This window comes from Symsagittifera roscoffensis, chromosome 10, assembly GCF_963678635.1.
Source record: "Symsagittifera roscoffensis chromosome 10, txSymRosc1.1, whole genome shotgun sequence".
Classification (NCBI taxonomy): domain Eukaryota; kingdom Metazoa; phylum Xenacoelomorpha; order Acoela; family Convolutidae; genus Symsagittifera; species Symsagittifera roscoffensis.
In genome coordinates this window covers 35,629,762-35,647,187 of record NC_087071.1, presented here as the reverse complement: position 1 = coordinate 35,647,187, position 17,426 = coordinate 35,629,762, and the positions used below count along the sequence as shown (strand labels likewise).

The following is a 17,426-nucleotide window of genomic DNA, read 5'->3' as shown; positions in this document are numbered from 1 at the left end:
TGTAGAGACTGACAATGAAAATCCAATATAATTGATTATTATCCATGAAACTTAAGTGCGGGAACGGCTTTGTAGTTTTTAACCAACCACTTCTTGTCAATGTCGTCGGGAAAATTAGGGGATTTTTGCTAAAATATACACTTTTATTATCAAAACGTTCGCCCAAATTTAACAATTTTATTTTCGCCTATAGTTTTTGCCTAATATATACAGCACCGTCATGAAGAGGTGAAAACTATAGTGTGTCAGATAATTTAAAACCTCCTTTCCACTCCCCCCCCCCACCACCCGCCCCCACCTCAATTTCCCCAAATTTGAATTTCATTATGGAAAACTATTCGAATGTTGTGGCTATGAAAGGAAGTTTATTCATTACACTTTTCGTCGTAACCTCCCGCATTTAGCCATGATAACACATGAAAAGAGAGAAAAGTTAAATAAATTTTTTCTCAATAGGTTAAATTTTCACAGATTACAAATTAATTGTGTTTCAGCTGCGTACAACGATGGTCGCTACAAAAACTGTGCTATAGCTCGACTCTCTAGACTCGAGACGCAGGTAAAATTATCGCACAAACTAAAAACCCAAATTGATTTTGTTTAAAAAAATTTAAGTTAAAAATTTAAATACAAATATTTGGCAAGTCTTTTTTTAGCTATGGGGATTTCCCAAAAATTAAAATAAATATAAGCACTTCAACATATCAACGTTATCGGTATTACTGAAAAACAATCAAATTGAACAACCAATCTCAAATGTTTCAAAAAAAACTATTAAACAGAAAAAAAATTAGAAATTCAGTCTCAAAAGATTGAAGTATTTTTTTAATGCTCAATCACAAAAAGGAAACTTCATTCAGTGAAAACATTCCTCCAAAGTGAGATAATTGTGGGCAATGACAATGTGATTGAACCTTGATTGACAGATTAAAAGTATACGATCTTTTACTGGGTTTTAAATGACGCTTACTACAAAGACTGACTTAATAATAATCACAAGAATTGTGGTTTCTGTCTGAGTTGTTTCGTTGCGTGGAGCTCGTTTTTTTTGGCAATTGAAGGACGTTTTTTTGGTGTCTAGAACTTTCAGGTGGTACCGATTGTGCTGCCATATTGATCAGGCTGTGGTAGATGTGAAGCTAGAGGCGTGAGAGCTTGTCTCTCGAAAGCAAATTTACTTTTTTGAAATCGTATTTTGATTGAGATGACAAAAAATTTGCGTTGTTCGAAATTTCTGATATAAATTATAGTGCAATGCAGAACCGATGTGAGTTCGAGTTACGAAGAGTCGATGAACGAAGTGAAGTCTCTTATATAGTTCTTGGAGACTTTTTTTTCCAGGAACGAGGTCTTAAAATTTTTTCACGCTCAATTTTGATTTTTCGCGGTTTGACCTCATATTGTTTTTAAAATTCAGTGCGTTTCTATTGTCAAAAGAAAGACAAACTCCATTATCGAACAGCAAAATTGAAAAAGTCACGAAAAAATGTGATCGACTTCTAATTTCAATAATGGAAATTATTTATCAGATTTCCCAGCGAAATAAAAGTTTAACCTATAGATCCAGTTTTCTCAATTTGGGTTAATTTAAAAAAAAACGTGTCATCATTAAAAGTTTTACAAATTCAAAGAGCTAATTTTTTATTCGAAATTCAAAAATTGAAGATTTTTGAAAAAATTCAGTCGGCTTTTTTTTCGGTTTTCTTGCGTTCGTTACTCTTTTCCAACTGTCAGTTGGCTATGTTTTGTACTATATTTCGTGGAAATTAGCCTCAAGTTACCTTCTAGTGGTGGATATGGTCCGCATATTGCGACCAGTAGATTGGCTATCTTTAGTGGCGCGTTGCTCACTTTTCTGAACACTTTTGTCCCACACACTGAGAAGAAGTTGTTGGACACAATCCCGACCCCTACTCGGAAACATGTCACTTTGTCTTCGCCTGAAAAAAAAGAAGGATTAATTTAATTCTTATATCAAAATAAAAATCGTCTTAACCTGTGATGCTTTAACGTCAACAGCTCAATGATAGTGCAATTTTGCTTTAGGATCAATTGAGCATTCTCGCGTTGGAAAGTGGAACTTAACTGATAAGTACCCCAGCGGAATAAAAATAATACTAATTAATCCAGTTTTGGGTTTTTTTAACCGAAAAAGCACATATCATAAAAAAATTTCAAAATTCAAACTTCTTTAATGGCATAGATTTTCTTCAAACTTTGATATTGGAAAACTTTTTCAAAAATAGCTATTTTTTTTTCGTTTCTCTGCGTTTATTGACTTTTTTTCAACTGTTTGTTGGCTAAGTTCAACCCTGTGAAGAAAACTGAGTAACTCATTTTGAACGGTAGACATTGACATATGAGCAACGACGGTTGCATTGCACCAAAACTGCTGGTGCACGAAAATATCAAACTTAGGTTTCAGTTTTTTGAAAAGTTTTCTTAGCCGTTTTTGAAAGAGCTTTAGAATTGGGCATATACAGCTACAAAAAACACAAATAGCAAATTGGCCTATAAGTTGGCTAAATAGGAAAAAAAACATGCAAAATTTTTTTCGATTCTTTAAGGTTCATTTTTAGCCGTTTTTAAAAGAACTTCTAGAGTTAGACATGAATAGCAATAAAAAAACAAACAGCAAAACAAATTGTTTTTTTTAATCCCTGATTTTAGCCGTGATGCAATTTGAGTCAAAAACCAGGTACATACTTGATTTTCTAGACACTGAGCAATTTCTTACGAAATATATTTTTTAAAATCGCAAAAGAAGTTGGAGAAATTTTAACCGGTGAAAAAAGCGGTTTTGGCTGGCAAACTATTTTGTTTATGTTGATGAAATAATTGGTTTATCTTTTAATGTATAAATTTCTATCAAACGCACTGAAAAGTGGTTTGAATAGTTTAAGACTGCCAAAATTTCTTAGAATTATTTTAATAAATCAAGTAATAAAACATGAATGATTCAAGCTTATTACCAGTGCTTCTGCAATTTAATCAAATTATTCTACAACTAATAAAACATCAATCTTGCTATTTTTATGAGGTAATTTATTTATGCTTTCTAAAAAAAATACTTTTTCTCAAAAAGGCGCTTTCAACTTCCATTCTTTCCTTGGCAAATCATACGCGACAAATTAATTTGCGAATAAAGAAAGTTTCAACATGAGACAAGCTAGTTTGTTCAAGAAACACCTAACTAGCTGCAAACAAATCAAAAAAACTCTAAGCAACAGTTGCTAATCTAGTTTCAAAAAGGTTATTTTTAGCGACTGTGTTTGAAAATCTATGTTCGAATCTAAGAAGTACTTGAAATGACTTGAAAAGGCTTTACAAAGAGTGCCGCGCTTTTTTTTGGCACGTTTTTTTTTCCCACATTTTTTGAATAAGTAAGCGTCCTTAAGCCTCTTAAGCCAAAGGATGCAACTTAATCTCAATTTAGGTTGTCTAGCTAGTGAGTCGGGTATTTTAAACCCAGCGATAAACCTCTTTATCAAATTTGCTTATTAGAAAAAAGATTTTCACTCGAGGGTAATAGAGGGAGAAGAGAAAAGAGTAATCTGCCAGTTTTGAACAAAATATTCATGCAATATAATATATTTTGAGTTAATCATTAGACCTTAAACTTGTCTGAAAACTAGTTTTTTCATGCAAAAACACACCAAAATCAAATTAATTGATTATCCTTTTTAACTAAATCTGTCACTACTATTGTTTTGCTACTAATCATACAAATTTGTAGATTTATATTTCACACTCTTCATATTTTTAATCGAGTAAATGATGAGCTAGTCATAGTTATGTTGGCCCATAACTATGCTTGGATGGTAGATTGGAAACAATTTCCTATTATTATGAATATTAATACAAATGTTTTTGTCATAATTATTATGATAATATTATCATAATTAGTTATTGATACGATATTATGATGAGTATTATGATTTTTATGTTTTTGTTTTGATTGTTATGATTAATACTATAAATATTATAATGATTTTATGCGTATTAGTTTTGCGAATATGATGATTATGATGCTTATTATTCATTATGCGGCCTAACTGTTCATTTTGTGAATTGTAAGCGGATTCTACAACATTGATATTTTTATATGATATTTTTTGCTGTTTTGGATTCTACGGACAAATAGCTAAAACACTGTATTTCAAATATTGCTCCAAAAACAGGCAACTTTACGGAATGCGCAACAAAATTTGTGGAATCCGCTATAAATATTGCGAAATGTGGAACAGTTAGTGGAATCCATGAGCAAATAATAGTATATGAGTTAAGTAAACTTAAGCTGTCGTGGAATCCGCAACTGTAAGTGGAATCTACAAATTGCAAGCAGAATCCGCATAAATGTGAGGAATGCACTTGCATTTGCGGAATCCGCTTCCATTTTCGGAATCCGGAACTCCTAACTATATTCGCCTGTTGCGGGGTCCGCATCAAAACTAATGTGCCGACAGAATATACAGGTATTTGTGCGCGGAATTCACGGAAGTTTTGTGAGTGGAATCCATTTACATTTTGGAACATATTTAAAGACTTGTCTCTGGAATCCAGGAACACAGTTTGGCCTCGTAATGTTTCTATTAACAATATTAGTTTTATTATCATCATGGTTAGTATAATTATTATATTTCTTAGATGTGCATTATCGGAGACAGAGTGGAAGAATGTGTCTCTATACTACGCAGACAACAACAGGATAGGTACACATCATCACACCATACACAATCATCAAGCAGACCAGACACGCCCCATCTAGAATTTTCTAGAACAAACAGCAGAGCTAAAAAGAAACAAGGACTGCAACATGCGAACCTATCGAGAAATAGACTGAGCATGGAAGACAAAAACGATGAAGAAGATTTGTAAATTGAGATGAAACTGGAAAAAAATATATTTAATTTCGTATTTTATTTTCAAAGAGCACATCGATCTAGCGAGCATCTTTAACCTTGCATCATCATCGGTACTGAAGTTATATAACTTTAAATCACTACTTTCAATATGTGTTTTTCTATCAAAGTTTTACAAATGGTTGAAAATATGCTGAGTTGGTTGCCCTGATTGTTTTTGAGTAGTTTTCTTAATCATCTTTCAAATAATTGAAACGCATTTGGTTTAGATCATTGATTGGGGTTGATGGTAAAATGATGTAATGTCGATTTTTTGAATATTGTTTGTGCAAACGGAATTATCCTATACCAGAAAAAAATCAATTTATTGTTATGTTAATTTAAATAGTGCCGTGCTAACTGAAGACCGTACATTTAAAACTCTGGAAAATTTCAGATACAACATAAACAAAATTATAAACACCTGTTGACAACTCCTTTTCTTTAATTTCTAATTATAATTTCAAATTATAATTATATTCTTTCCAATTTTGAAATTATACTTCGAATTTCTCTCACAGTGCCGAAAAAACTCAATATCACCACCCAAACAAACTCTATTTTCTACTTGTTGTTTCTTCAATTTGTAGTTTAGAAAACTCTATTATTTTCTACTTGTTGTTTCTTCAATTTGTAGTATGGAAAACTCTAATCAAATGAATGAAGCGAAGTTCTATCCTCCACTTACACAGTTTAAAAAACATTCCGCTTAACAATAAAATTATAATTAATCCTCTAATCCGCTCTTTTTGTTTTTTATTTTATTCTCTGCTTCAAATTTATTTTAATGCATTTGTTGGTAGAAATTGACGCAAGATTTGTTTTAGAATATTGTATGTATTAGAGTAGATAAACATATTTTTTGTGTATATACGCAGTGGCAGTCGTTTAATTCACGATTTAAAAAAGCTGGCTTTTGTACGTCGAGTTTTCTTTGATATTGAATGGCACCTTTAAACTCGAGTTGTTGAGACTTTTTATCCTTAGACCTTTTATCCTTAAAAAGGAGACCTTTTATCCTTAGACAAATTTGATCCGTCACAAGCAATTATTCTGAAGAAAAGAACATCCACTCGAAAGGGTAAGTCACTTAGAATCCATTGAGTGAAAGAACCAAGGAATCAAATCCATGTCTGTTTTGAAACAAATTTCAAGAAATAGGCAATAGACTTTTAAGACTTCTTGCTGCAAATTTTGAGAAGAAATATAATTATTTCGGTTAAATGTTTGTTATAGCAAAGAACACTCGTCTAAGCGAGTTTCGAATGAAACTCAGTAAAAGCTGAGCTAGGAGTCTAAACATACCGTGTATCATTCTCTTGTGTTCATTTTGTTTGGGCGACATTTGGTATCAGGCAAAAAATTGTAAGTAGTGACAATTCGTAATAAGGAAGGCATTATCAAATAGCCACAGATTGCTCCGATTTGCTCCGATAAGCTTACATTGGGCACGAGAGGAAAAGTGAGCACGGATCAGTGTTTGCCACTTCAATTACTATTACGATTTTTGCCTGTTTTCAACTGTTGCCCGTTACAAGTTGCAACTGTCGTTTATTACGAATTTACGCCTCCTGACTTAATCAAGTGCTGCAAACAATTATCAGAATGGGTTGAGTGATATATAAAATTGAGGCCTTATATATCGTGATTCAGTCATAATATTAAAATTTCAAAAAAGTTAGATCGATCATACACTTTTTTCTCACCCAAAATGATAAGTGGGAAAAAATCAAAAATTGAACTTACACAATTTCACCTCAATTGTTCTTTTTTTGTGAAAAATTTTCAAATTTTTTTCTGTTGATTAACAGTATACAGCTATCATCCTTTTAACCATGTGTTGCTGTTCAATTTATTTAGTGCGTTTCTTCGAAATATACATTTTTGTTCCGACTTTCGATACGAAAATAACGGAATATTTGTGCTCGGGGTGGTTTTTTTTTCCTTCAGACAAAATTCGGCTTTTTAACTAGCCATTTTTGACTAAAATTTTAAAAATCATTCAAAAGGTATTGATGTACTGAGCTTAGTTTTGAATATTTTTTTACCTGTGATCATTTTTGATAAAGTTATTGGGGTTTAAAGATTGCTATTTTGGCTAATTTGGGACAACTTACGCGCGATATTTTTCGCGCTATTAACGCGTAAACGGAAATTTAATCAGTCTTAGAAATCGTTCCAAATTGGTTGAAGGAAGCTCATATGCCATAATTGATTTGTTAGTAGAAGCAAAATTTATCACTTTGTACTTTATAAGGCGTGTGGGGGGATGATTCTTACAAAAAAATTCAAATTAAAAAATATATTAATTTTAATTTTATTACATTAACTTTTTTTTTCATTTTATTAGTGTTCCATAGACTTTAAAAGGTAGTCGGAACATTCAAGGAATCTCGCTGACACGAGCAGTTTTGTTTGAATTTAACTTCGATGTTCAAACTTCTCCAGTCAAGATAATTCAACGATGGGTAATTTAAGTATGAAGAATAATACGATTGACTGAAAAAATGTCAGTGTCTAGAAAACAGGGCTTAATTTTTTTGCGTTCTAAACAAACTTAGCTGAGAAGTGTCAGTAAATATTTTTCATTTTTTTTGTTATTCAAAGCTAGTAAAAACAATGAAGTTTTAACTTCATAGATCATAAAATCTTCAGTGAACTGTTCTAAGCTCTCTGTTAGAAAAAGAAAACGGGCGCAATAAGCCTGTTTTGTTTCGCAATTTAAATACATACATTACAATCACAAATTTTCAAGTGTCTTACTTAAAATTTTTATTCTATATCTGATGCTCGATCATGCGTTTTTTAGTTTAGAAATTGTTTTTCATTCAAGCAAGGTGTTTTCGCTAAACTCGGAGTTAATTAAAATTGGGGTTCTGGAAATGAGAAAAAAGAAAAACTTAAGTACACTGGTTTGTTTATGCAATCAATTTCAGTTCTCATTGTGTGAGCGAATAACTTAGTGCATGGAAAATTTAGAAAATTGATTTAAAAAGTTTATCAGGTTTGTATGATTGGAGATCATTAAGATTTTTGTTAACAGACCTGTTAGGCTACAATGAAAATCAACCAAAACTGGTTTTGAGCTTCTTCTATGAACAAAAATTATCTTTTGTTCAGCAATGCGAAAATGTTCAAATATATACGTATCATTTTTTCTGGCCTTTTTTGTGAAATTTTGGGTCAAGGATTGGACCAAACAGATAGCGTCAGAGCAAAGTTTTTACGATCCGTTAAAAGGCGTTTGGACCAAAATTTGGTTAGAGTCTAGGATTTAAAAAATTATAATCACTTCTTTGCATCAGATAGCGCAACTCGTTTCAGTTTAGATAGCTGAATATTTAATTGCATATTTCCATTGCCTAAAATAATTTGTATATTCATCGTTCTCAATTATCGAGAGTTGGCCAATATAGTCCTGTAATCAAACCGCTGGCTTCAAAAAAAAGACAAAAAACAAACTTGAGCTCAAGAGATATCTTTCCGATGGTCTCGACTATTTCAGTCAATAATGCTAAATTAAAAAATCAAAAAAGGTCTCAATAGATAAAATCCCCATAAATATTTCATATTTTTTCGAAAGTCACAACGAAGGAACTCTTACAAAAACTAATTTGTGCTTTTATTCTTAACTTTGAAAGGAGTTGGCGGAAAATTTTTGCTCGTTTTGGTATTTTCGTGCTCAAAAATGTTTCTCCCTTCAAACTGAAAACATATAACATTTTGCCATGTAACTTGATTGATTTTGATGCATTGAGCGCATAATAGAAATTTTCTTTCTGCGACCAAAAAGTTGAGCTTTCAAAATTGTCATTTTTGTCTATTTAAGAAAAATAGTTTGTGCAAAAATATCTCTAAATGCATTGCATGGGTGGCGAATAAATTTATGAAGGTAAACACTTCCATTGAAGAGTTTTTGTCAATGCGTGGGCGGTTAAGATTTTTGGGAAAAGATTTAAAAAAAAAGTTTCCAAAACTTTTGCGCGTTTTTTCCGAAAATTAATTCGTACAAAAAATAGGTTTTGTCCTGATACAAACTGTCTTTTTTTTCGAGCCAACAGCTATCTGAAACGAAAAAAAAACTAGTTTGATGCAAAAAGCGGATGTGATAAAAGAGTAAAAAAAGATTCGTTGCAATGTTTCGCAAGCAGAATGAGAAATGGGCAGTCATATCATTTATGATCTCTACTCTTCCAATTTTTATTAGCTCTTGGAAGAATTTTTTTAAAGTACTGATTAAAACACCGAGTTGTTTTTTTGAATTTTTTTTGGGATGTTACTTGAAAAATGTGACATTGAAAAAATGGTAAAATTAGTTTTTTATGAAATTAGAATTTTTTTTTGTATTTTATGACGAACAAATGTTTGTTGAGTTTTTTGTTTTAGTTTTTTTTGTGAGCTAGTTTGTTTTCAAATTAATTTAGGTTCTAAATTCAAAATATTATCTTTTCAAAAACTATTTGATTTTTGGATGAAATATTACTCGCTGTTCACGAAAAGTGTCCTCGTTCAACTGGAAAACATAATGAGTTAGCAGAATTTCTTTTCGAGGTGACATTAGAAATTCCCATCAAAAAACAATAAGAATTAAATATTTAAAAATTTTTTTGCTAACTGCACGCAAAAATTAAGTTTAGTTCGGACACATTTTGAACCGAACATTTCCAAAGGGTAAAAACAAAGTGTTTTGAATAAAAATCACTTAAACACTTTATCAGTAAAAAGATAGACTGAGAATTTTAGTTCTCGTAGTTATGTTGTCAAAGCAAGAACGCAGCACATTTTGTTGAAAAATTTTATTGCAAAGAAAAAAATACTGTGATCAAATCAAAAATTTAAAAACAACTGAAGAGAATTAAATGACAAATTTACTGGTTCTAAGTAGCTAGCAACATCAGAAAATCTAGTAAAAAAGTTTCCGGCATCAAGATTTTGAAAAAAGTCTCTAAAATGAAAAAAAAACTTAAGACTACATGATAAAAAACTTATGTCTCAAATTTTTCAATCTTTGGTTTTTTTAAACTTTTTTCATCTGTTTTAGTGAAAAGCAATGTAAGTCGATAAGAACATATTAATAGCTTATCTTAGTAGAGGATCAAGTAGAATTAGGCGTGAGAATTAGCTGCTCATCTGTTTTGTACTGGATCATCTACAAACCGAACTGACTCGCCATTTATTGTGAAATATGGGTTCCAATTATTTACTTATAGTTATGATACTGTGCTCAATTATTTTTAAGCAAGCAATCGTTGAAAAAACTCCTCCTATGCTTTAGTTGCTCCCAACCATTCAAGTTTTTATAAACACGCCGACTTTAAACAACAGTTTAATTAAAGCAGGAAAAACTGATATTTTTGAGACCTATGCAACTCACAGCAAATCCACTCTCAGAGTTTGAATGCATGCAGTGTTTTTTCACAAATCTTCAAAACCTCATATCAAATAAAAACAACTTACTTCAGATGAAAACATAAGACCATTGAAGCGTTCGTTATTTTTGGTGCAAAATTTTTGGAGCTAATTCATGTTACAAATCTGCTTATACTCAAGGATTTTTTTAAACTTCGCTTTCTTATCTTCGAGAAGACAAATTTCGATCACAATCTCCTTTCAAACAAATTTTACGAATACGAAAAACAAAAACCAGCGCATAAAAACCTGGATTTATACTTTTCATTTTGAAGACCGAGCTCGACATACTTAAATTTCCGAGTCAAGACAATTTGGCCAAATACATTTCAGACGATATAAAATTCAGATAATTCAGTCAAAAGTATGCAGAAAATCCTGCCAGAGACAATCCAGCCAATAATAGTGACCGAAGCAGGCGTGCCAACGTGTTGCGCATTTGCCCACAGAGGGTATAGGACGCTTTACAGAATTTGAAGCCGGTTATCGCAGCAAAGCGGCGACGCGCGCGTAGCGCGACTACCGGCGGCCTTAAGCTTAGAATAAACTCCAATTACACTTTTTCTTTCGATTCTAGCGCTTTGAAAAACTGGCTGAATTGTCTCAGGCTGATATGTCTGTATACTTTTGGCTGAATTTTCACAAAATTACCTATGACATTGAAAAAATGGTAAAATTAGTTTTTTTATAAAATTAGAATTTTTTTTGTATTTTATGACGAACAAATGTTTGTTGAGTTTTTTGTTTTAGTTTTTTTTTGTGAGCTAGTTTGTTTTCAAATTAATTTAGGTTCTAAATTCAAAATATTATCTTTTCAAAAACTATTTGATTTTTGGATGAAATATTACTCGCTAATCACGAAAAGTGTCCTCGTTCAACTGGAAAACATAATGAGTTAGCAGAATTTCTTTTCGAGGTGACATTAGAAATTCCCATCAAAAAACAATAAGAATTAAATATTTAAAAATTTTTTTGCTAACTGCACGCAAAAATTAAGTTTAGTTCGGACACATTTTGAACCGAACATTTCCAAAGGGTAAAAACAAAGTGTTTTGAATAAAAATCACTTAAACACTTTATCAGTAAAAAGATAGACTGAGAATTTTAGTTCTCGTAATTATGTTGTCAAAGCAAGAACGCAGCACATTTTGTTGAAAAATTTTATTGCAAAGAAAAAAATACTGTGATCAAATCAAAAATTTAAAAACAACTGAAGAGAATTAAATGACAAATTTACTGGTTCTAAGTAGCTAGCAACATCAGAAAATCTAGTAAAAAAGTTTCCGGCATCAAGATTTTGAAAAAAGTCTCTAAAATGAAAAAAAAACTTAAGACTACATGATAAAAAACTTATGTCTCAAATTTTTCAATCTTTGGTTTTTTTAAACTTTTTTCATCTGTTTTAGTGAAAAGCAATGTAAGTCGATAAGAACATATTAATAGCTTATCTTAGTAGAGGATCAAGTAGAATTAGGCGTGAGAATTAGCTGCTCATCTGTTTTGTACTGGATCATCTACAAACCGAACTGACTCGCCATTTATTGTGAAATATGGGTTCCAATTATTTACTTATAGTTATGATACTGTGCTCAATTATTTTTAAGCAAGCAATCGTTGAAAAAAATCCTCCTATGCTTTAGTTGCTCCCAACCATTCAAGTTTTTATAAACACGCCGACTTTAAACAACAGTTTAATTAAAGCAGGAAAAACTGATATTTTTGAGACCTATGCAACTCACAGCAAATCCACTCTCAGAGTTTGAATGCATGCAGTGTTTTTTCACAAATCTTCAAAACCTCATATCAAATAAAAACAACTTACTTCAGATGAAAACATAAGACCATTGAAGCGTTCGTTATTTTTGGTGCAAAATTTTTGGAGCTAATTCATGTTACAAATCTGCTTGTACTCAAGGATTTTTTTAAACTTCGCTTTCTTAACTTCGAGAAGACAAATTTCGATCACAATCTCCTTTCAAACAAATTTTACGAATACGAAAAACAAAAACCAGCGCATAAAAACCTGGATTTATACTTTTCATTTTGAAGACCGAGCTCGACATACTTAAATTTCCGAGTCAAGACAATTTGGCCAAATACATTTCAGACGATATAAAATTCAGATAATTCAGTCAAAAGTATGCAGAAAATTCTGCCAGAGACAATCCAGCCAATAATAGTGACCGAAGCAGGCGTGCCAACGTGTTGCGCATTTGCCCACAGAGGGTATAGGACGCTTTACAGAATTTGAAGCCGGTTATCGCAGCAAAGCGGCGACGCGCGCGTAGCGCGACTACCGGCGGCCTTAAGCCGAGAATAAACTCCAATTACACTTTTTCTTTCGATTCTAGCGCTTTGAAAAACTGGCTGAATTGTCTCAGGCTGATATGTCTGTATACTTTTGGCTGAATTTTCACAAAATTACCTATGACATTGAAAAAATGGTAAAATTAGTTTTTTTATAAAATTAGAATTTTTTTTGTATTTTATGACGAACAAATGTTTGTTGAGTTTTTGTTTTAGTTTTTTTGTGAGCTAGTTTGTTTTCAAATTAATTTAGGTTCTAAATTCAAAATATTTTCTTTTCAAAACTATTTGATTTTTGGATAAAATATTACTCGCTGTTCACGAAAAGTGTCCTCGTACAACTGGAAAAAATAATGAGTTAGCAGATTTTTTTTCGAGGTGACATTAGAAATTCCCATCAAAAAACAATAAGAATTAAATATTTAAAAAAACTTTTGCTAACTGCACGCAATAATTAAGTTTAGTTCGGACACATTTTGAACCGAACATAAAAACCTGGATAAAAACCTGGAACCGAACAACAAAAACCAGCGCATAAAAACCTGGATTTATACTTTTCATTTTGAAGACCGAGCTCGACATACTTAAATTTCCGAGTCAAGACAATTTGGCCAAATACATTTCAGACGATATGAAATTCAGATAATTCAGTCAAAAGTATGCAGAAAATTCTGCCAGAGACAATTCAGCCAATAATAGTGACCGAAGCAGGCGTGCCAACGTGTTGCGCGCTTGCCCACAGAGGTTATAGGACTCTTTACAGAATTTGAAGCCGGTTATCGCAGCAAAGCGGCGACGCGCGCGTAGCGCGACTACCGGCGGCCTTTAGCCGAGAAATAACTCCAATTCCACTTTTTCTTTCGATTCTAGCGCTTAGAAAAACTGGCTGAATTGTCTCAGGCTGAATTGTCTGTATACTTTTGGCTGAATTGTCTGAATTTCCAATTGGTTGAATTGTCTTTGGCCGAATTGTCTGTGCGCCTTAAACTTCACATGTTATGTTTCAGCGCAGGATAAAAGAAAAAAGGGTCAATTTGAATATAATGGCAGAAGTGGTAACCCTTATTCACAGCCCCACCTCCTCAACCAATGAGAACAGCAACTTCCTGGAGATCATCCCGGAGGACGAAAACGAGGAAGAGGGGACCGAAGAGAGTGGGTCAGCTGGAGACTTGAGTTCAGGTGGGGGTCTTTATTGAAAAAAAAGAAAAGAAAACAGTATGTATTTAAAAGTATAATCGCTCAAAAACACTACTAATCAGGATTGATGCTTCCCCCCTCAGGGATTCGACCTCAGGACTACCCAAAGGATCCCACTATGGAACTATTTTATGACAAATTTTTCAAATAACCGCCAACTGTGTTGTTGGTTTAAATTAAGCTAGCAAGCCCGGCTCCATTAATCAATCGGCTCGAAAAAAATTAATCGGCTCCAAAGATACTTTGAATACTTGAATTTTTCACTGGATTTCAACTTGAACCGGTTTGCAAAACCTTTATGAGCCAGCAATTCAATCTATTAGACTTTTGAAAATTTCCGTGTTATTGCATAGTTTGAATCGATTCGTAAAAAACTCTCAGTTTTGTTTTTGACCAGACCAATCAACCATTGAAAAATTTGATATAATTCAAATTACTTTATCGTGAACCGGTTCACATGCAAATAAAGTTTTCTCAGCAAGCGTCAGTTTTTGGCTGCCTGATCCAAAAAATTTTCTAAAAGCTCCTACTGCACCAATGTAAAATAATTTTTAGGGGGTAGCAGCCCAAAATATAACGAAAAACGTTGCGCAGATTTCGGCGCAAAAACTTTGAATTCAGCGCAGGAAAAAAATTTGAATTTGGTTAAAATAGGGTCTTTTTAGTGCCTTGGGATATCTTTGTTCACCCTATAAAACGCCCGACAAAATTTTGAGTTTCTTATTTTCGAAAATCAGCCCTCTAAAAAAACCATAACTTGATAGAAAAAAATTCTCTACAATAGTAAAAACTGTTCGAAAGATAAGCATAAAAAAATTCCCTTTAGTTACAGTTTATTAGTAACAAAACTGCATCTATTAAGGCAAAGCCCTGAATGTTCCGACTGCCAATAGTACTTCGATTTTTATTAGCCTGTGGTGTCTTGCTCTATTCAAGGCTATTGCTCAATTTGCAGTTCTGTATAATTCGCCGTGCGTAAAAAATGCGAGTAACACTATCAGCATCAAAGTATTAACGGAGGGCGCTCAAAAAAACGCCATATCTACAAATTACTGTCTTGAAGCCAAAAATACATCAGAAAAACGTGAATTACATCAACAATATGTGAAAACTGCATAAAAAAGTGACAATCTGTTGTTATGTTGAATGGAATTTTTTTTTCGGCTTGTCCGAATGGTATTGCTTTCACCTTTTTGGCCCTTCAGCATGATGGTCTACCACTATATGAAACAAACAAAAATGTGTCAGGTTAATATAGTTGTGTCCACGAAGCTCCAGGGATCGATATTCAGAGTGAAGGTTTTTTAAAAAAAGGTCCAAAAAACCGAGCATATAAATTCATCACCTTCTTCAAAAGTCAGAACAAAACAACAATCATGTTAGTCATAACAATAAAAACGCAAGATTTTTATGCCAACAATCACATTAAAAAACGATAATAGTTGAGTGCAAAAATTATCAGAATACGGTCATACTATTTATTACTAATTATATTTATAACGATAATTTTTTATAAGTGGTTTTTTCAAGTCGACTTATTCAAAAAATGTAATATTACCGATCTGAAAAATGTAATGAGAACATATTAGCAAGTTTACATTCAACAAAAAAATTGAAAAAACGCAACTGGATATCTCGCATAATTGTACTCCGGGATACTAATTTAAATATTAGCGCAAATATTTATTGAATATAATTGTTCCAGCTTTCCAAGAAAGAGACGGAATATTGGTGCTCGAGTTGTTTTTTTTTTCGCGCATAATCAACGCGCAATAAATTTAGAGCGTTTAACGTTTGTGCGGAGATTTACTCCAGCTTAAAAATTGTTTCAAATTGAATTGAGGCGTGCAAATTCATCTATTAAATACTTTGCTATATGTTACATGTTTTGCTGTATACTTTAAATTGCGTGTGGGAGGATGATTTTTGCAAAAAAACTGAAAAAAGCTTCGCCAAATTTTCTAAAAGAAACACTACCTCAAACACCTTGAAGGGCTGTTGGAACATACAGAGTATCGCCCTGACACGAGCAGTCTGGCTTATAAAGTGTGAGTGAATAACGGGTCGCCAAAAAAATTTTAAAAACTACAAAATAAAAGAATGGCTACTGAATAAATTTATTTGACACAAGCTTACGACTTTTTCAATGTCAATCAAAGTGCTTCGAACTAACGTGATGCAGTTGCCTAAGCCTGAAAATCAATGATGTAGTGTGACTAAACATAGTTTAATTGCTTATTCTTAATTGCTTATTCTCAATAAATTATCCGCCTTGTGTTTTATTCAACAGGAGTTGAGAGTGCTTCCTTGTTTTTATCAATCATTTTTTTTCTTTATTTTTATGGCTGAAAAATTTTTCAGTCGATTGTTTCAACTGCGTCAAACACTTTGGAAACGTTTTTCTGCAGTCATTTTTTCCCGAGTGCTGTTCAATATCTTCGGTTAAGCCGATTACCCTAATATTTTCTTCCGTCGCGCCGGTCGCGGACATTTTTTTCCGGTCGCGCTGGTCACGGTTAACTTTCATTTGGTCGCGCCGGTCGCGTCACATTGCGTGGGTCTGCAAAGTCTGGAAATACCAAATTTTGGTTGCGGTGGTCTGAAAATATCCAATTTCCTTCGCAGCAGTCTGGAAATATCAAAATTAGTCGCATTCGTTTGATCATAAAACCAAAGCCACGACCCGGGCAGTAACTATAAGAGGAATTCCACTCGAGTTCCATGCGTGAATTTTGAACTGTACAATGTTGGGAGAACCAAATATCTCTGACCAAATAATAATTTTTTCACTTCAACCCTCGTAAAATTGGTGCACAATGTTAGCCCATGCTATCAAAGAATTGCTATAGAATTTGTCGACCAAAATGAGCGTTGCAAAAGAGTACGAACAAAGGACGACAATTTGGGTGGCATGGGGTTGAGTTCGAAAACGAATTATAAAGCTTGCGTACTTTGTTGGAGATCAAGGATTTCTCAATTTTGTTGGATTTAATAAATTGTGGAGAACAAATGACGCTTCAGTTATCGCCTAAAATTTGATTAAATAAAACTGAACCAATTGGTTGTGGGGAATTGAATCCAATTTATGCGAAAATATAAGCAATTAAAAAGAAATTAAAAAGAAATTAAATTGTTAAAAAGAAATTAACAACCTATGTTGTCAGTACTCTTTGTCAAAATGAAATCCCATTAGAGAAAAGCATTTGAAGTTTAGAATTTCAGTAGTTTTGTCTGGATAGTTCAAAGCAGCAACGTACTAGCCTACAAGTTTTTCCACATGGAACTAAAAAAAAACTTAAATTGAAAAAGCTGCTCGAGAAATAAAGTGAACAAGGCGGAAAAGCTATGTCACTTTAGTTTTAAAAACGCAGTTTGTTGGTAATAATTGTGCTCATTGTAGTTTTTGTCTCTTTTTTTATCACTCGAAAGGTTATGTTGTTATGAGCTCAAAGAAAAAAAGCATTATTACCTGTGATCAATTTTCGTAAAATTATGGGGGTTTAAAACTTCCATTTTGGCCACTTTTGATCAATTACGTTCGATATATTTTGCGCTATTAACGCGTTAGAGAAGATTCAATCCGTGTTAGAAATTCTTTCAAATTGAATT

General features: G+C 32.8%; 2 protein-coding genes across 2 annotated transcripts in view; both read left to right on the top strand.

Moving 5' to 3' along the window:
- Window positions 1–5,583, top strand: part of LOC134855047 (uncharacterized) — a gene marked incomplete in the record, with an annotated part of 110,863 nt that extends 105,280 nt beyond the window's left edge. The window contains 2 exon segments of the mRNA XM_063871426.1: window positions 495–559; window positions 4,648–5,583. Of these exon segments, the coding sequence (XP_063727496.1) occupies window positions 495–559; window positions 4,648–4,878 (296 nt within the window).
- Window positions 5,584–5,754: 171 nt separating this feature from the next.
- LOC134855135 (uncharacterized) overlaps window positions 5,755–17,426 on the top strand; it is a 53,930-nt gene continuing 42,258 nt past the window's right edge. Inside the window, exons 1-2 of the mRNA XM_063871546.1 lie at window positions 5,755–5,982; window positions 13,625–13,799. Of these exons, the coding sequence (XP_063727616.1) occupies window positions 13,661–13,799 (139 nt within the window). The 5' untranslated portion in view covers window positions 5,755–5,982; window positions 13,625–13,660. The remainder of the gene's footprint in view (window positions 5,983–13,624; window positions 13,800–17,426) is intronic.